The sequence below is a fragment of the Cadophora gregata genome (genome assembly GCF_030347475.1).
Source record: "Cadophora gregata isolate MNR1 chromosome Unknown scaffold_6, whole genome shotgun sequence".
Lineage (NCBI taxonomy): Eukaryota > Fungi > Ascomycota > Leotiomycetes > Helotiales > Ploettnerulaceae > Cadophora > Cadophora gregata.
The window spans coordinates 1,023,623-1,042,121 of NW_026695929.1; the positions used below are offsets into that span (position 1 = coordinate 1,023,623).

General features: G+C 46.9%; 9 protein-coding genes across 10 annotated transcripts; 4 read left to right on the plus strand and 5 right to left on the minus strand.

The window, feature by feature from the left end:
* Nucleotides 1-436: 436 nt before the first annotated feature.
* On the plus strand, nucleotides 437-1,132 carry ONS95_012183 (uncharacterized protein; the record flags this gene model as incomplete). The annotated part of the gene is made up of 1 exon (XM_058505798.1): nucleotides 437-1,132. The coding sequence occupies one exon, from the start codon at nucleotides 437-439 to the stop codon at nucleotides 1,130-1,132; it is 696 nt and encodes a 231-aa protein (XP_058358321.1).
* A 430-nt stretch (nucleotides 1,133-1,562) lies between these two features.
* ONS95_012184 (uncharacterized protein) lies at nucleotides 1,563-1,880 on the minus strand (the record flags this gene model as incomplete). The annotated part of the gene is made up of 1 exon (XM_058505799.1): nucleotides 1,563-1,880. One exon carries the CDS (start codon nucleotides 1,878-1,880, stop codon nucleotides 1,563-1,565), a length of 318 nt encoding a protein of 105 aa, XP_058358322.1.
* A 2,139-nt stretch (nucleotides 1,881-4,019) lies between these two features.
* ONS95_012185 (uncharacterized protein) lies at nucleotides 4,020-5,390 on the plus strand (the record flags this gene model as incomplete). The annotated part of the gene is made up of 4 exons (XM_058505800.1): nucleotides 4,020-4,096; nucleotides 4,198-4,529; nucleotides 4,604-4,819; nucleotides 4,865-5,390. 4 exons carry the CDS (start codon nucleotides 4,020-4,022, stop codon nucleotides 5,044-5,046), a joined length of 807 nt encoding a protein of 268 aa, XP_058358323.1. The 3' UTR covers nucleotides 5,047-5,390.
* An 823-nt stretch (nucleotides 5,391-6,213) lies between these two features.
* ONS95_012186 (uncharacterized protein) lies at nucleotides 6,214-8,346 on the minus strand. The gene is made up of 3 exons (XM_058505801.1): nucleotides 7,548-8,346; nucleotides 7,024-7,495; nucleotides 6,214-6,970 (listed from the first exon to the last, which is right to left on the minus strand). Exons 1-2 carry the CDS (start codon nucleotides 8,142-8,144, stop codon nucleotides 7,133-7,135), a joined length of 960 nt encoding a protein of 319 aa, XP_058358324.1. The 5' UTR covers nucleotides 8,145-8,346; the 3' UTR covers nucleotides 6,214-6,970; nucleotides 7,024-7,132.
* Nucleotides 8,347-9,064: 718 nt separating this feature from the next.
* GCH1_2 (GTP cyclohydrolase 1) lies at nucleotides 9,065-11,370 on the plus strand. Of its 2 annotated transcripts, XM_058505803.1 has the most exons (3): nucleotides 9,065-9,529; nucleotides 9,589-9,893; nucleotides 9,944-11,370. In XM_058505803.1, exons 1-3 carry the CDS (start codon nucleotides 9,190-9,192, stop codon nucleotides 10,250-10,252), a joined length of 954 nt encoding a protein of 317 aa, XP_058358326.1. In that variant the 5' UTR covers nucleotides 9,065-9,189; the 3' UTR covers nucleotides 10,253-11,370. The 2 variants fall into 2 exon arrangements, with proteins under 2 accessions (XP_058358326.1, XP_058358325.1); XM_058505802.1 differs by having other exon boundaries at nucleotides 9,589-9,964.
* Nucleotides 10,454-11,370, minus strand: CDC8 (Thymidylate kinase; the record flags this gene model as incomplete). The annotated part of the gene is made up of 3 exons (XM_058505804.1): nucleotides 11,138-11,370; nucleotides 10,938-11,046; nucleotides 10,454-10,892 (listed from the first exon to the last, which is right to left on the minus strand). The coding sequence occupies exons 1-3, from the start codon at nucleotides 11,310-11,312 to the stop codon at nucleotides 10,454-10,456; spliced, it is 723 nt and encodes a 240-aa protein (XP_058358327.1). The 5' UTR covers nucleotides 11,313-11,370.
* Nucleotides 11,371-11,476: 106 nt separating this feature from the next.
* ONS95_012189 (uncharacterized protein) lies at nucleotides 11,477-14,912 on the plus strand. The gene is made up of 2 exons (XM_058505805.1): nucleotides 11,477-12,176; nucleotides 12,223-14,912. The coding sequence occupies exons 1-2, from the start codon at nucleotides 11,795-11,797 to the stop codon at nucleotides 13,221-13,223; spliced, it is 1,383 nt and encodes a 460-aa protein (XP_058358328.1). The 5' UTR covers nucleotides 11,477-11,794; the 3' UTR covers nucleotides 13,224-14,912.
* On the minus strand, nucleotides 13,464-14,589 carry ONS95_012190 (uncharacterized protein; the record flags this gene model as incomplete). The annotated part of the gene is made up of 2 exons (XM_058505806.1): nucleotides 13,464-14,419; nucleotides 14,475-14,589. 2 exons carry the CDS (start codon nucleotides 14,587-14,589, stop codon nucleotides 13,464-13,466), a joined length of 1,071 nt encoding a protein of 356 aa, XP_058358329.1.
* A 1,404-nt stretch (nucleotides 14,913-16,316) lies between the features above and the next one.
* Nucleotides 16,317-17,678, minus strand: ONS95_012191 (uncharacterized protein; the record flags this gene model as incomplete). Its single annotated transcript, XM_058505807.1, has 1 exon — nucleotides 16,317-17,678. One exon carries the CDS (start codon nucleotides 17,676-17,678, stop codon nucleotides 16,317-16,319), a length of 1,362 nt encoding a protein of 453 aa, XP_058358330.1.
* Between the last annotated feature and the right edge of the window lie 821 nt (nucleotides 17,679-18,499).

Genomic DNA, 18,499 nt, shown 5'->3' on the forward strand with positions numbered 1-18,499 from the left:
GACATTATCCCCATGTCGGCGAAACAAATCACAGCCGTGACTGATCAGCTGAAGAACCTATTCTTCTCATTCGTCCCTTCTTCTACAAACAATCAAGGGGGCCTCGGAATTTTGGCATCAGCCTTGCCCGAAAAGAAGCGCCGAGCCATCGCACGGCTCACGACGGCCTCAGAAATGAACCCACTAACTCTTGCCAGTGTTCATAAGTAGTGCGTGTCTCCATGACCTTTTTGTGCTACCCGAATGGTCGGTGAGAAGTGGTGGAGGATTTCATTGGCATTCAAACAGCCTCACGGATGGTCACCAGAACCGGTCCGTACCACAATTAGAATACGCGCCTCATATTCTACCCCTCATCTTCCTTGTGTTTATGAATTCTGCTCCGAACCTCTACTCAATCCCCACACAACATTGATTCCTCATAAAAGTGTTCAAGATGTCTTCCCCCATGATGGTGAAGGAAGAACAACCCTTCCTGAAATATTCAGACGATGCTACGATAGATGATAATGAGTCTGAGTCAAGTCAACGGCATCATCCACAAGGGCGCTACAGTCGACTTCTCTCATGCTGCTTGGTATTCTTCTTCACCTCAGCGCTTTGGGTTGCAGTCATCTATCTCACATCCCCGCCATCGACATCAACAGACACAAGCAATACCTATGGCTCATCTCCGGCCCATCGGCACAATATAACCTCCAATTCTAAACTTATCAAATGCGGTAACTCTACTGCAGAAGCAAAAGCTTTGGGCTGCAGATACGACATCCTACTCAACCATTGGGTACCTTCGCAATGTTGGGATCAAGAGATGATCGAGGAGTATCAAGACGATAACAGCTGGACTGCATTTTATGATGAGGATTTGAGGCTGCCAATCAAAACTATTGACGAAATGGGCGACCGTGACCATTATTGGACTTCAGCGAGGGATCACATCAATCATTGCGCCATGATGTGGAAGAAGCAGTTTTGGGTGATGTTTGAGGATCGTGTGGCTATGGATTCGCTGATTACTGGGCCGGGGCATACGGATCATTGCGCGCAGTATCTGATGGATGCGTCAAGTGGCAATTTCACGCTGTCGACGAGGGTTGAGGTCGGGTTTGCTGGCTGTTGGGTACGAAGCTAGGCCTGCAGTCCTTGGAGATGATTTGGCGTTCAAGGGTGAGACAGATGCCCAGGATTAACGAATTTCTTTGGAAGGAGGCATCACGTGCTTGATAGTGATCGAACGGAAATACAATTAAACGTTGTCTTGATTCTTTCTGGTTTCAATGTCAAGAAGTAGCCTGGTTTAGTGCTGCTCCAAATGTAATTCTATGTTGTGTGTGAAGCCCTCCTTTTGAAGGTACACAGATGCAATTCTGAAATTGGAGATACAGGCACTGGGATACAAATTGTTCAAGCTCGATCCAATACCACATCGTTTCAACCTTCGTACATCATGCATTCGGATTCTTTCAGACAATTCTCATTAAGACACGCCAAGTTATTAAATCCGCCAGTCTTGCACCATTCTCGAGATCACATTTCTAGACTTTATCATGGACTCCCCAGCTTTAGATAATACCACTTCCAATCATCAGGAGCCCGACGCCTACAGCACTCATCAACGCCTTCGTCGTCCCTACATGCTTCTGTGATGCCCCATTTCGAAGCCCTTCTTTCAATTTCTTGTAGTCAATGTATTCGCACCTCCCCCAATACTGGCCCGGGCTGCTTGTATCGTTGAGCTTTCCTGCCTTGGATGCCGCTTCGACTGCCACCTTCGCTGTCTCATTGATGCACTTGCTGAAGTTGCCTGCTATCGTCAGGTCGGAGGTGTAGCAATGGTGCGTTAAGCAATCTCTCTGCATGATCCACTGGTTTGTTGCCATTATCTCGCGGGCAACAATGGTCAAACGACATGAAGTCAGTACCTGCGTCAACGATGTATGGTTTCCAGGTACTGTTGCCGACCGGTTCGCTCAGAGTGCGACAGAATATTGAGATACTGTAGTCCGCAGCTGGACGACCGCATGCAGTTGGTGAAAGCTGCCAGAATCTTCGAATCTGACTTGGTTAGAGGATTTCGTTGACAAGCACACTAGAAGAAGAATTACCTCACGGCGTAAAGTGAAGTTTGGCGTGAAGACGTCTGAGCCCAAACTGAAGTCGACTGACATCTCGAGTCTGCAAGAATGTGGTGGACAGTATTTTCCCAAGTATTTTTGTTCGTTTTGAATGTTTCTGAGAGCAAGTTTCGGAAGGCGGAGAAGACTTCTTTGATTTGGAAACCAAATACTATCATATATGCTTGTCTCCGCACAAGCCGTCTTCTGTATTCTTTCTTGTCGTTGGCACGGAGAGCGTAAATTTCAAGTCCTTGCAGCCTGATGTCGCCTTTAATTTGCATTTTGTTGGTTTTCAACACCCGCTTTTGACGAGAGATTTGTTGCATTCTTCGTAAGTCTTCAAGCAGAGCTTCGGCCCTTCGTCTAGATTTTCAATGGCCTTGTCGTGAATTCGATGACATGGGATGCGTTTTAGAAAATGGCGCATCACCATTAGGCTCAATGCCTTTCCAGCTGCGCAACGCAGAACTATTGCATTTACTGCAATCGCCAACGCGGTTGATACTGCAATGATGGCTCGTTCCGTCGAAAGATTTCCTGTTTGCTATGAGAACTTCTGAAAATGGTCAAGAGTGCAGCTCATCTGAAAGCGTTGTACTCGGCTGGCTTCTGACTTGATTCGCGACATCCACGATTCCACGGTGCTCAAGGTGAGCCTGAACTCAGCCTCTCGGTCAAATACCCACAAGTACCGCCGCGGAAGGGGGCCGACCGCTCTCGCCGCTGTGCGTAAACGACACGGCCAGTCGATATACATTCGGATAATCTGCTCCGGCGAAGAACGTGTGGTCGCTTAGCTATCAATAGGCGCTGCGAATCAATACAGTTGTTGACAGGGAAGTTGAGGTTGTGCCTGAAACATGGACTTGGCGGCTCCTGTTTGTTTACTTTGGTGTTGTGATCTCTCTCATTCTAGCTTGGGATCAGTCCTTCCATTTGACATATTCAAATTGTGGATCCGATGAATTCCATCCATGCAATTTTAATTTTTTTTTTGGATATCTAGAGATGGAGATGATCGGCTTTCCACACCAGAATGGAAACCATGACATGAGTCTTTACCTCTCCAAAACCCAATACTCTCGAAGTTCCAATTCAGTAAGGGGTGTACGTGCAGGTCATGTATTGAAATACTGCGGAAAAGTCATGCCTAAAGTTCGGAATTGAATTGTTGGTTCTATTTATGTTTCATTAAGTATCGCGAGTTTGTTCAGATCAAAGTTGACATGTTCTGAACTGTTCTGGCTTTGTACTTCTTCCTTCATGCAACAATTGATTCTCCAACACTGTTAATTGATTTTACAAAAGATAGCAGTACTGCCAATCGTTGGTGACTTGTGTATTGGGTGCATGGAAGAGTCTTCTGACTCTTTTCAACTTAGGCAACGAAACTTTCACTTGGCAGCTAGTTCTAGATCACAAGCTTCAACCCATTTATATTGTCTTCTAATGATGTGCATACATACCCAGTTACTGACCTAGTCTTTCCCGGCAGGACCTCTCATGGAATTTCATTTTTTTCTGCTGCAGAATCAATGCAGACTTCTCTGGGTGGGTTGGAGTGAGGACACCATTTCTACGAACCTTCTTACGTTTGGCTGATAAGGAAAAAGTGGTATCCACGGAACTATAGAGACCAACATTTCATAAATGCAGTGCTTTCAAATACTTGCACAAACAAAGTTCTCGGCAGTTCCTGCCATGTTCTTTTTCGTGGACCCATCTCGCGAGAAACAAATGAAAGGCCAAGGAGCCATATATAAACTCTCTGCTCCCACTTTGGCATGTACTGCTACATTTCTACATCAACAACTGCACTCTCTTTTCTATTGAGTGCATCACCCTAAACTCTTCGGCATCACAAGTATCGATCCTCAAGCTTTGTCGTTCAGTTTCGCAAAGATGAAGTCACTCTTCCTTCTCATGTCGACAATAGGAGCCGCATCCGCCACTTTCTTCAGCGAGCCTACTAAAGATCGGTAATCTGCTTGCTATCCAGATCGGGGGTAAGTGGAACACAATCACCCTGATTAATCCCTGGGACACATGTGGGAGCTCCGCTAATGTGTTGAGCTGTTAGTTATACTGAGAAAGATGGGCTAGCCGCAGCTGAAGTCTTGTGGAAGAACGCCACCTTTGACAACGGACTGAATATGACTACGAACGATTGTGTCTACAAGCATGTGAACACCACAATTGTCAGCCTCTGCAACGGAGGCCACCGGAACAGAACGGTCTACAAGGATGAGGTCAAGCGTGGCATTGAGCAGTTGATGAAAGATTGTGGTGGAGGCGGTTCTTTCAACGGCGTCCATATTGTCAACAATCTCACTTTTGCCGCTTTCGGAATCTTCGCAGGTAAAAATCTGGCAATCGACAAGGGAATGGAAACACTGATCCATGCCGCTTCCAGTCCTTTAATGGAGTGCCGAAAACCAATTGTGAGTGGAAGAACAAGCTAAATCCTGATGGTTCATGTGGAACAGTTACAACAGACAACGACTGTCAAGTGTTCTGCGAACAGAGCAGGACAGGGTTTTTAGGAATCGAGCAGCCTGCGGACGGAGAGTGGGGTGACGGCCAGCCACCTGGCCTCGCGAATGATCTCAACACCGCCAACGAGGCCTCAGTCAGCAATGGGATATCTGTGGGGGTAGAGGGTATTCTCAAAGAAGTTTTTGGCGCAGGAGTGTCGTATCAGTGTGAGTCGCTGAGTCCTTAAAAAGGCATAAACTGATTTGATCTAGGGTCTACTACTATCACGAAGGTCAAGGGTCTCCAACGTACAGCAGAAGCATCTCAGGTATTCTACGGCCGGTGGGTCGTATTCCCGAAGTTCATCCAAAGTTGTGGAAAGGTCACCAAAAGAACATATGTCCGGGACCCTGTGGTGCCTTGCGGTCCGGGGTGTATCCCAGTTACCAAATAACCAAGCTGTACAGGCCCGGCCGTTACCGTTGATGCCTGCTCCATGGTACCCTGGATCCTTGATGGCAATGCTCAGGCTATGTGGACTTATCGGAAGTCTGTTCTAATCTTTCCTGACACGTCCCAATCTCCATTTTTCAAGGCTCGACTCTGAGTTCATACATGCAGGTTGGGAAACAGCAGATGGGGTACCAGTCCCAATCGATCAACAAAGCGCTTCATACAAAGGGGTTTGTACGACCGTCGCAGGACCTTCCTCCGACCCTGACGGGGACAAAGAGAATGAGTGCTACACACAGATAAACAATAAGCGGATGCTATGATTTTGAAAAGGCAAAATCGGAGAGTAGCTGTCGTTCATTACGTCTTTTTGGGAATGATGATGTGGGATCTTTGGGTTTCTGACTTCGAGTGCATTTCAAATAACAGCAACAATTATGCTTTAAGACAAAGAATGCAAGGACTGAATGAAGGAGAAATTCGAGCCTTGACGCTAACCAGCTTAACCGCTTCTTCTGTCATGACCCTGCATCTCTATCATCTCTATCTCTATTTCTATCTCTGTTGAGTTGGTGGGTGAGAAAGAGTCCTACGGAGATTTCGTCTGTATCTATCGGCTATTCACAATGCCATTCTAATTCTACTTGGGAATACATGGCTGTTTTACAACCTACTGTGAGTAATGAAGATGAGTATAATTGATAGGATAGTTGTTTTTATGCTTTCTGGGTAATAATGGAATGTCACCAATCAACAATGAAACCTAAATTTAGCGAGTCACTTAAGCGAGGCGCCCCCCATTTCAAGGATTCGGTTCTCAGAGCGCTTGGCTGATGTCTGTGAGGCCCATACATGTTAATTTCAGGCTCATTATTTCGCTCTGTCACACTGCGAATGATCTTGGGGTACCGTAATGCTATCGATGATAATAAAAAGGCACCCTTCCTTGCAGCGGGAATTCGTAATGCTGGGTCGAGAAGTCCTCTGAGGGAACGAGGTGCGAGCCTGCAACCACCCGCTCGGGACCAATGGGTTGCATTGAGAAGCGAGTTCGGCTGGAGCTTGTCTCTTCCCATGCAGGAACTATCATGGTTCATACGATGCAGCATCTAGAACCGTATCCTTCCACACCGGAATCATATCTAAGCTTGGTGCACTTGGTATGATCCAGCCGCTCCACCAACGATTTTTTAGCAGCACTCTTCATCATAGCACCAAAGTTCCGGAAGAAAGCATGACAGTCACTCTGAATAGCATGGATAAGCGTGTAAGATGGTACTTTGTGGCGGCATATTCATTACGGCACCGCCTGAGTTGTATGAATGTCGGAGCTGCCTACTTCCCGCGACACTTCCGCAATTGGGAATTGCTGAGTTTAAAAGTTCACTCGCACCTTCTTTTCTCTCCTAGCCACCATGAAATAATCCAAATTAACAATTGGAACGTTATGATTCATACGGGACACTCAAGAATGATCAATAGTGCTTTATCCTCAGCATCGTCCAGCAACTAAGCTTCTGGATATTCTCAAAAATCTTTGTTCAAAGCAGTCAATGCTTCATCACTCATGGCGCAGATCTACTGTAGTCTGAGGTGGCAAATTCCAAAAGTTGGCATTGAAAACGTGAGACGAATGCACTTGACAGAGCCATGGTAGGAACTCCTCGCCATCGCAATGACTCTCCATCCATATGAATGGCACACATTTGATTGGAGACATTCTCTTATGAACATTCAGATCCTGTCATTTTTAATTTGGAACATACCAAAGAGCTCACGATATTGAACTTATCTGCCGCGAAAATCAAGAACATGAGCGAATGATTATAACACATGGTAGAAAGGTTTGACTGCTTATGGATTTTGAAAATACTTGTCCAAAAAGCTGAAGTTATCGAACTTGCGAAAGATGCAGGAGATTTGGACTGTTTTGCTCAGCATTTTGGGCAATCCCTTACTTGTAGTAAGCCTTACTTACAGTAAGGCTCTTTGCCCGTTCCATTGCATAGCATAGAATTAGCAACAGTGTTTGGTCCGCTGAGAGTAGCCGCACAAACACCCTAGATTATGATGCCTCCAGTGCCGTCTTACTTCAGCAGTCGCTTGCCCTGGACCTTAACCCCAAATCGCTCCACCCCGCTATGCTGCTGCTGTTGCCACAGTCCCAACTGTCCAACCAGACCTCCATCAGCCTCCATCATATGCCTCCGGAAAGCCTCTCGTAGATGATCTGGAAGTAAAGGACCTCTCCTCTTCTCCTTTTCCGGCGGCACATCATCCTCCGCCGGCGGGCTAGGGAGATCGATCTGTCTGTCTCCAGTGGCCTCGATCCATTGAGTCTGAACTTTTCTCGCGCCCTCGATAAGATTACCAGCGAATATTTTGGTCGCCGATTTGACTGCTAGAATGACACCAGGTGGTACGGATTGAGAAAGTGTTTGGTTGACGATCTATACCAGTCAGTAACTCTCGTCTCGACGAATGTATGCCGAGATAACTTACTCTCCTAACCACGGCATCTGGAAGCTTACTACTTCTCCAAGCTTCATACCTCGCGAATTGCTCTGGCGTGAATGACTGTGTCAGAATATGTCTCCTCTTATCCTCTTTCGCCTTGTCTTCATGCGATGCCGCAGCCATATCCATCGTGATATTATCACCGCCATCGTCGTCATCTTCTTCCTCCGCAGTCTGATCCCTACTTGCGCGGCGCTTGCTTCTTCCCCCGTTCGACACCACCGACTTTGCGCGTGTGCCCGCCACCGAAGAGTTGTCCGCATCTTTGCCCTTCGATTTGCGAGGCTTCTTCTTCTTTGCGCCGGAGCCAGAGACGAGTGACATGGTATCCATGCTGGGTGAGCGCGAGAAGGTAGGTGTGCGGCCGTTGTTCTCGGGTGGGAAGGAGGTTTGACGAAGGGGATGTGCTGAGGAAGTTGCGGATGTGGTAGAGAGCATGGAAGCTTTGCGGCGTTTTATGGCAGGCGCGGCGGATGGCATGTCCGATTGTCTGCGCTTTAAAGGAGCTGGGAGTTGCGCGTTGGGAGGGTATGGAGGTGAAATAGCGGAGGGGTAGCTGTGGTTGTATGGTGGTGAAGCCATGTTACAGGTGAATCAGACAACAGGCAGCCGACAAGATCTAATTGTACGTCGAGTATCCAATACGGAATACAGTCGTACTGGCAGTATAATAGTCTGGATCCCAAAGCTTCTGGCTCTCTTGACAAGGAAGGCGATGTTGAGTTTGCTGGAGTTGATTTTTGGACGTTGTTTCAACGAGGCGAGGCTGAAGTCGCGAATGCAGGGATTACTGTACCAGTACTGTATTTAGCGTTGAGTTACTGCACTGGAACCTTAATGCCCCATACTTCACTACAAGTCCTCGACTCGCGACAACAACGTCACACTCAAAGACTACTGTAATAGCAATCTCATTGTCATAAGATATGAAGTAGAATTTAAGCCATCTGCCATTTCACAACTGCTCTACTGCTTTTAATAACCACATATTTTGCTCATGTTTTGTGCAGCCTCTGAACGTTGAACCTCAACTTGAAGCAAGACTTTCTGCTCATTCTGCATGTGCCAGACATGTCAAGCTCCCTTTCCGACTTATCTTCCATTTCGGCCTATCTACAAAAGCTCTTCCTAGTCGTGTTGTTTGGAGGTGTCCCAGATGGCAACTGTCTGTTGAGTGCCGATTTTAGAGCATTCATATAAATCTTTCAGGAAACTGTCAGCCAATTTGGGATCCTTCGAAGGCTCAGATAACGATACTGTTCTGCTGAATTGACTTGTGGGACGATAGTCGAGCCATAAATAAGTATTCTGATAATGCATGGCTTCTCCAAGGCGGGTTTCGAAGTAGTGTCGTACCAAGAGTATGCTAGTTCTGGGTATTGTCCATTGATTGATAACCTACCAAACAATTTGCGGATCACAAACAAAGAATAGGTACAGCCGGCACAGTCACGGTCATGAATAAATATCAAATGACAACAAATCGGGCCACGAGCCGAAGTCTCCGTGTCCCTAGCGTATCCATACGCCGCGGATAGCCTGACAAAACCTAAAGTCCGGGGAAAGAAACATTTTCTGAAGCAAATCGAAAAAGCGCCGACTCACACCCCACTTCTCCCCCGCCGAAATGGTACAATTCGCGAATCCGCCCTCGAAAAGTAACGATTCGGATTCAGAAAATGCAGTAAAGATGACGGGCTTGAATTCCTCCGATCAAGAGATTCCCAATGGATCAACACTGAGGAGCGGCAGTGGTGCGGAAGAGGGGAGTAGTAAAAAGAGGATGAGGAAGCACAAATCAGAAAAAAGTGCGAAGATCAATGGATCGCATTCGAAAAGGAGACATAGTGTTAGCAAGCCTGCAAGGGATCCTCGCGATGAGGCCAGTCCTGCGAGGACGCAGAAGGAGACTGCTGGGACGAGATCACCAAGTCCGGTAATTGATTTCGATGGCTTGAGTAGACCCAGTATGTATCTACCGTCTCCGCCTCTCTTCGGCCTGCGACTTTTTATTGACATTTGCCAGGTGTGGGAACCAGAGAGAGGAAGGAAGAAACTCCTGAGCAAGCCGAAGCCAGACTCCAAAAGTTGGCTGGCGCCGTCCGTACAATCCTCGAATGCGTTGGCGAAGATCCCGACCGTGAGGGATTATTGGGTACACCGGAGCGATATGCTAAAGCCATGTTGTTTTTCACAAAAGGATATCAGGAGAATGTGAAGGATGTCGTGAATGATGCGATTTTTCACGAAGGGCACAATGAGTTGGTTATCGTAAAGGATATTGAGGTATTCAGTCTCTGCGAACATCATATGGTACCCTTCACCGGGAAGGTATGTTTAGAGATGGAAGATGTGTGATATAGGATGCTAACTTCATGTAGATGCATATTGGATATATTCCCGATAGAGATGTTATTGGAATCTCGAAGTTACCGCGCATAGCAGACATGTTCTCCCGCCGCCTTCAAATCCAAGAACGACTCACTAAAGATGTGGCACATGCAGTCATGGAAGTGTTGAAACCACAAGGCGTTGCAGTAGTGATGGAATCAAGCCATTTGTGTATGGTGATGCGCGGTGTGGAAAAGACATCCGCAACGACCATCACGAGTTGTGTGTTGGGATGCATAGAAAAGAGGGAGAAGACCAGAAATGAGTTTTTCAGTCTGGTGGGTCTCAATAGACGATGATCTATATTTGATGGTTACTTTCTTGCATTTCAAGGCGTTGGATATATAAGGTTGAGCGATCAAGGTCTTCAACACCAGCTCTGGTTCGGCGTTTTATCTGGTCTTAACGCCACACAATCATAGCAATCCCATTGGGTATATTCTCTTTCCCCACAGCCTTTTCAAACTCGTTCGTCAATCATAAGTACAATTCAAAATCAATCAAGGTTGACTCGGCCAAGCTCTGACCTTCCCAACATCTTTCTCAAATCCCCCCTCACTGACTGACTTCACCACTTTCTCCACCTCGCCCCAAACTCTCTCTCCAACAACATCCACCGTCACTCCCGCATCCACAACCCTCATCTCCCTCTCATCTCCATCAGCATCCAACAGACTCTTGAACAATTCTCTAACCCTCAACTGCATTTCCCTCTTCTCATACTTCTCCTCTCCGTACCCACCCCTCTTCTCCGCCTCTTCAGTCTCCAGATCTAGAAACACAACTAAATCGGGCTTGGGAAGTCCTACATCGCATGTCTGGGCCCATGAGAGAGAGAGAGAAGGATTGTTCTTGGCGGCGCTGTAGACCATGCCTGAGTAGTAGTACCGGTCACATATTATGGTGTAGCCTGAGAGCAGGGTGGATTCGATCCATTTTCTGAGGGGTTTAGTATGGTAAGTGAGAGTATGAGGAGGAACTCACGCTTTCTCCCAGCGATTTGCTGAGAATAGAAGGTGGATTGCGTGGTCGTCCATTTCGATGGAGCTTTGTAAATAGCCGTCTATCATTCTGCCAATTGGAGATGTTCGGTCTGGAGCAGCTCAGTTTAAAATTCCGCAATTGAGAAGAGAAAATGTGAGGGGCAATGAAAGAACTATGAAGGAGAAAAGTATGTGACATACCTGGAAATCTAATAGTCTTAACATTGTGACCTTCGGCATAAAGCTTGTCACATAACCGCTTCACTTGTGTCGTCTTGCCAGCTCGATCCAACCCCTCAATCAGGATGAAAGCTCCTCTGGTCACAGGCTTTGCCACTTCTTGCCATGGGTAAGGATCTTCGGAGTTTGTGACCATCTTGAAATAATAGGTATACACGTTACTCCGTGCAAAATATTTAGTACCGAATATTTAGTGAAGTAAGTCACGGATGATCTAAACTGGGGAAGCATATCGTGGCGAGGGGGACGCGTTCGCGCTAAAGTGGCCAGGGCTTTCAGCCTTGTGAACTTTATTCGGACCTGTATCTTCAAGCACGGCGACGAATTGGCTTCCAAATCAACAACGACATTGAGGAGATAATCGCCAGCCCAGCAAAGGATTGTGAGGGTGAATAAAACGCCGAGGAACGCGAGCTTTAGAGAAAGGAGCTTTGCGACAGCTGCGCAGTTGAATGCGACCGAATTCACTTGCCTCGAACCCGACCCTCAAAGGACGCCCCTCGATGATTTGAGCTTCGGAAATTATCATCTTAGCAAAGAGGATCTTTCAATCCAGACAACGAGGTAGTCTTGATATCTATTTTCGACCCATACACTTGACTTCACCACACGCGGAAAATGACCGAACAAAAGCTTGTCTGGAATCCAGACAACGTCCGCGACGTCGCAGAATCGGTCGGCATATCATCACTTAACGAAGATGCCGTCCGAACTCTCTCACAAGAAGTCGAATACAGAGTCGGGCAGGTCATCGTGGAGGCTATGCGATTTATGCATGCGGGGAAGAGGACGGTCCTAGGTACACAAGATATCTCGCAGGCGCTGAAAGTGCTGGACGTGGAGCCGCTTTACGGTTACGAATCTACAAGACCGCTGAGGTTTGGAGAGGCTTCCCTTGGACCTGGACAACCGCTTTTCTATATCGAGGATGAGGAGGTAGACTTTGAGAAGTTGATCAATGCGCCGTTGCCAAAAGTCCCAAGGGATGTCTCTTTTACTGGTATGTTCATTCACGCTGGGAAAAGACAATAATTGACGAGATCCAGCACATTGGTTAGCAGTCGAAGGTGTTCAACCTTCAATACCACAGAATCCTACGACAGCAGAAGCTCGAGCCAATGAGTTGGTACCGAAAGGACCTGGCGCGAACCCCGCGCTGGGAGCCGTGGCTGGGAACGATAATTCCGCTTTCAAGCCTGCGGTCAAGCACGTTGTTTCAAGAGAATTGATCCTCTTCTTCGACAAGATCAAGACGGCACTTCTCGACGATAGTCCCGAGCAAGAAGTTGTCATATTACGGAAATCTGCATTAGAAAGCGTTCGATCAGATCCTGGCTTGCATCAACTCGTACCATACTTCGTACAATTTGTCGCCGAGAAGGTCACCCACTCGACAGGCAATCTCTTCGTTCTCCAACAGATGATGGAACTTACCCAAGCCATGATCGAGAACAAATCACTGTTCGTCGACCCATACGTCGCAGCCCTAGTCCCCCCAATCATCACCTGCATCATCGGTCGCAACCTTGGCGGCGATGGCCCTGTCACTCTGAAAGAACAGTACCAACTGCGCGATCTAGCTGTGTCACTCATTGGACACATCAGCGGCAAGTTCTCCAATTCGAGCGCAGAGCTTCAAGCACGTCTTGCCCGAACCTTCCTCAAGAACTTCCTTGATCCTTCACGGACATTGGATATGCATTACGGAGCTATCAACGGCATCACCACGATCGGTGGCCCAACCGCCATCTCAGCACTAGTGCTCCCTAACCTCAAAGCCTACGAATACGTCCTGGTCAAAGCACAGAATGAATTTGGTGCTACAGATGACAGGGTCATCATGTTGATCGCTGCTATCATGAAAGGCGTATTGAGTCTGGTTGATAACACGGCATCGCCAACACCGGCTACGAATGGCACCAATGGTAATGCGGCGGAGGACCAGCTGATTGAGGATTATTTGGGCACGATTATTGGGAGCAGAGTTGTATCGATTGGAAATCACAAATTGAACGAGGCTATTCTGAAGTCTAGGGAGTTGGCATAGTATGCAGGGGAACTGGAAAAGAAATGGTGCATTTATGGCGCTGGGGCGTTTCAAGAGAGATTTGGGTTGCCCCTGGGGCTGGATCAACGCATCTTGAGGGAAGCGAAAATGTGGTAATATTAGTATGTATGAAATGAAAAGAGGTTTCTCACAGCCGGAGCGTCGACAAATCGGGATAAAGCGCGACTTGGTTGATTGCTCAATGTTTTAATAAGTAATGGAAATACACGAGGTCATGGACTACTGCTGGCACACTTCCTCCCATGGATGGGTATTAGTCTTGACTACATTCCGCACCAAGTAGTCATCGAGAGCTTTGTTCACCGCAACCGGATCTAGACCTTGCACAACCGTGTAGTTGCTCGGGCGAATCTTCCCACCTTTAAGCCAGGCAGGGAGCTCCTTCCAGAATCCAATCGTCACTTCCGGATGTCCTGGTGAGACTCCCAGCACGAGTCTACGCTCGTACCCTGCCGTCTTTATGCCAATACGATCAGGTCCGAAGTCACCTTCAGGTCGACGAAGGGTGATAAGTGTCCCTCTTTTCGAATTTGAGAGTGCAGCAATTCCGAAGTGTTGATTATGACCAGTATTCACTGTGTCAACTGCGTATACTAAGTCATCCCCTACGATGGCGCGGACCTGTTCCAAAGCATTGGTGGCATGTCGGTCTATCACGTGTGTTGCTCCTCGAGCTTCAAGCTGGTCCTTATTTTGACTCCCTGCAACTGCAATAATTCGTCCAAATCCTGCCAATTTTGCAATTTCAATTGTGGCCTTCCCAGTGTTGGAGCCACCACCAATGACTAGAATCGTAGCGGATGGGAAGTCGAAAGAACTTGCGTCTGGGGAGAATGGCGGAGGAAGATTGAGACCGGACTTGGAAAAAAGAGCAATGAATCCAGCCAATACGATGACTGGTATCGTTGATGCTTCATCATCCGTCAAACCGGTATCTGAAACTTTGGCAACAAATCGCGCGTCCGCAAGAGCGTATTGCTGAAGAGCACCAAAGTCACTGGCATCACCTTCATTGACGAATGTATGTCCGAAGACATGATCGCCCACGATGAATCTAGTTGAATGCTCTCCTTCACCAATTGCAATAACTTCCCCAACTAGGTCACTGGCGAGTACATATGGATAAGTTGTAACAAAAAGACCTGCGTCGCGAGTTCTCTGATCGTGGGGGTTTACTAATTGAGAAAACCTGTTAATCATGTAATTCCATTTGAATAGTCGTAAACTTACGTCCAGCTACTAGAACTTTGACCAATAATTGATTTGGGCCTGGTCGAGGGATCAGACGATCACCTAGAATTAAAGGTGCGCCCAACTCGCGAACAATTAGAGCTTTTTGCGACATCGTAGTGTGTGGATGTAAGAGGAAACAAGAGCTAATGATGATTGCTGCAATGAGATAGAGGTTCATAGGCTTAAGGACAAGTCTAAGATTTAGAGCATGGAGGCTTCGTATTTAAGTAAGTCTACATGTCCTACATTTTGGGGAGTATGAATACATAATAGCAGTTGCACTGGAAGCGAAGTTCTGGTCTCATGGAGTGGACTACGCGAAGAGATTATTAATCACTTACCAATCCACTGAACTACATCAGATCAGTAATCCGTTAGGCTCAGATCTTTTATTGCATCTGTCTGTCGATATTTGCTCGTTAATGATCAGAAATCATTTTGTTTTGTTTCGAATTCGTACGATATATCCATTCTTCCAGTAGTTCATGTGCCCAAGACACCACAGGCCTCAGACTGTGAGTAGTATTGACTTGGCATGTCAGTTTGAGAGCCTGAGAATCTGCTCTTGATTGATGAATGACTTGAAGATCTGATTCTTCTGAATATAAGAATGCTCCCCATACCATGTACCGCATGATCAAGGGTCATTATTTCAAGGCACCTTTTGAGACTCTCAGATGCTTGGCAATTTCTTCATATCAGACTGGAGCACTCATCGCCAAGCAACATCTTCGTACAACAAAATCACCTAAAGGCTTTCTTTGATACCTACTGTGGTTTCAATTATTATTTGTCCTGCTATCCCAACTACCTTTTGGGGCCATGTGATATTCGGCGGTTATAAGGTTATCCGGGATTTATGTTACCACTTCACCGACCTGGGCCAAAGCGTCCTGTAACCTGACTTGCTGAATCAATTTATCATTTTTGTACCAGGTCTGTCCAGTTGATGCCGCCCAAAAACCGAGATCTTACCAGGTAAGCTACCGCTCAACACAATCTGAATTATTGAGTGCAAGCCCAATGCATGACTAGGACTTCCTGTGGAAGCAGAAAGGTGGGTGTCCCAGGCTCGCTAATTTAGTGATCTTCGGAGTAAACATCGCTAAAAGACTTAACCAAGACCAGTCGAAGGATGGCACTGCCAACTGCAAGGACTTTCCAGGCCGAATCTCTCACCCAGGGTCGGTATGATGGAATGAGGTCTCGCACTGGCTATAGCATATTCTGCTATTGCGAGAAGAATTAATCCAATCCGTCTCTACTCATGATATAAGTTCAACTCAAATTTTGAGTGATTGGACGCAACAGAAAGTACCGAAATACTCAGAACTCGCTTACTGTCGTTTTCGGCATCCACAATCAACGAAATATTTGCAGACAATCATGATCGTGAAATTCCGGTGTTGAGTTAATACGCTACAGAAAATGGTGTTAGCGGGAATGAGTACAGGAGTGCTAGTTCGAAGGCTTAGAGAACGCGTTAGCGTGACAGCGGACTCTGTGAATAATATCACGACAAGCTAGTAAAATCTTTCGTGTGTGTCTGAAGATTCTAGCAGATCATTAATAGACAGATACGTTTGCTAACAATCAGAGCTTGTTTGGTATAACTAAGTAATTCCACACGTTACATGGATAGTACACTGCACTCTCATGAATGTTGTTGAAGAGGGTCTCGCCTTTTCAATGCAATGTACCATTAGCAAGGTCGGGTCGGACGACGATCACATGTCTGGTAACGAGCGCTTGCTCCAACGCTCATTTTACAATCTGCTGGTGTCTGCGATGATTTCCTTGCAATTACTTAATAGAACTTCTAAAGCCCTCGGACCGTTCCTAATCATCATCATCGAACAACACTTCGCCCAAGCGGACCCTGACTTGTTCGTCGTCCCAATCAACCAAGATCCGATTTTTAGACTCTTCCATCTTTCTCTCCACGAAGAACTCCATTGCACTTCTTTCCCTCTTACTCAATAGGTGAACTCTCGTCTTCCAAAGGCCCTGCTTCGGGATATCTCCTTCTCTTTCACCGAAGAATCTATTATCTAGGTACCTCCAGTAAATAGTATCGAAAGCCCAGCTCTTCCTCGCAGCATAATTGAGCCAAAATCGACCTGTCTCCCAATTCTCCCGCATATATCTAGATATCTTAAACTCTTGCGTCTCTGTCTTGATGCTCTCTTCGGCTTTCTCCATTGCTCGCAGCCAAGTTTTCAGACGGATGTCGTAGATGTGAGTCCAATCATCAATGTTGCTGTGCCACATCTCAGGCACATTTAGTAGCAGCCACCAGGGTGGGTCCAAAGAGAATTGAGTGGGAGCAATATATGCAAATTCCCAATCGATAACGGCAACTATATCATTGGCCTCGTTTAAGAGAATGTTACTTGCTCGGAGATCATCACACCAAATCCTAAAGGAATTTGACCCGCTAGGAGCTGGGGAAAGCGCCAAGGCTTGGCTCTTAGATTGGGCAGACCAATCGTCCTCCTCGAACCCGAAAGTCGATAGCCGACCCTGTTTGGCCAGTTTAAGAAAGAGCTGGCGTGCCACGAATTTGTTCCGACAGTCGTCGGCCGTTGTAACAAGATCGTTATGTTGAAAAACAAGTTGTGCTATGTGCATCTCTGCCAATGCAACATACCATTCATCAGCGGTCCTGTACGTTCTGTCCTTGGAAGGAAGGGTGGCCCGTGGAATATTCGCAAGCTGGAGCATGCTGTTCATGTTCTGAGTTATCGGCCGTCCCCTTACTGAGAACTCATTCTCACTAATTTGGGCCAGAGAGCCGATGCGGGGGAAACTGGGTTTGAATAGCTGTAATAGGTGGACCGCCACTTTGTTGTAAAAGTCCTCAAGCACATTCTCAGATATGTCGGGATTCAGCATGTGAGCCTCGCTGGGGTCCTGCTCGTTAGGCATCGCCAGCGCATGCGACATAGACCCGCAATTTTCAATATGTTGGATAATAATGAAAGGCCCAACTTCAGAATCTGCTGTGGACACTCCGTGGAAGAGAACTCGAGGAACTGGGACCTGAGTATTCTGTGTAACGAAGGTCGCTATTGCTGCCTCCCCGAGTGTCTTTTCACACGGGAATTGGGCTAGGGTAGGCTGAGGCAGTCGAATAATAACATCGTCTTGAATTCCCTCGATTCGTATCCTGTACAGATTGTTGTATCCCCCGATCCTCATTGGGCTGGCTTACCCAGGTTGCGGGTTGTCCGAAAATCCGCGTCACGAAGGATTCTAGCTTGTGAAGTGTAGAGACGCGCCGAAAGAATTTCTGCGACTCTTCCCAGGCCTCATCGCTCTTGTCCCAGGCAACATTGTCGAAACCTGCCCGATCTTCGTCCATACTCGCTCGCTATGTGATTCGTCAAGCTGTGTCGAGGGCGATATTAGAGCCAAGATGGGGGGCAGAAACGAGTGAGGACTAGAGGCGCTGCAGGACCTCAGCCTGCGAGACTTGGCATCACTGACTGGAACGTATGCGAAAATCCACGGGAGAGTACTTTCGCGTGGACTCTACCAAGCGAAACCGAAGAATCTAAAGTAGACAATTTCATATAAATAATTCGTTCTTGAAATTTCAGGATGTTATGCATATCGTCAAATCCACCACGTGCGCTTCCCTTGCCCTTGAATATACAGACAGAATGCAGTCATTATCTACATGAAAACCACTGTAGGGCACTCGCTTAAGTCCGTGGCTGGCTCAGAACTCGCTTATTCTTATTTCCATATCAACAACGATTCAATTGACGATATTCTTAGAGAATGTCCAGGGCATGAAATTCTAGCACCGAATGAATACTCTGCAGGAAATTATAGTGGTGGGATAGAATATACGGAGGATGAGTACGACTTTAACAGCCTAGAGAGCGAAGGGAATTTAGGAATGTGTGAAGAATGTCACGAGGCAGTTGGGCTCGAGTGTGCGCTTGGAAATGTGGAGAATAAACGATAGACATGTCTGCGTTCATTCAGCTTCAATGTGACTTAGCGTCTATAGA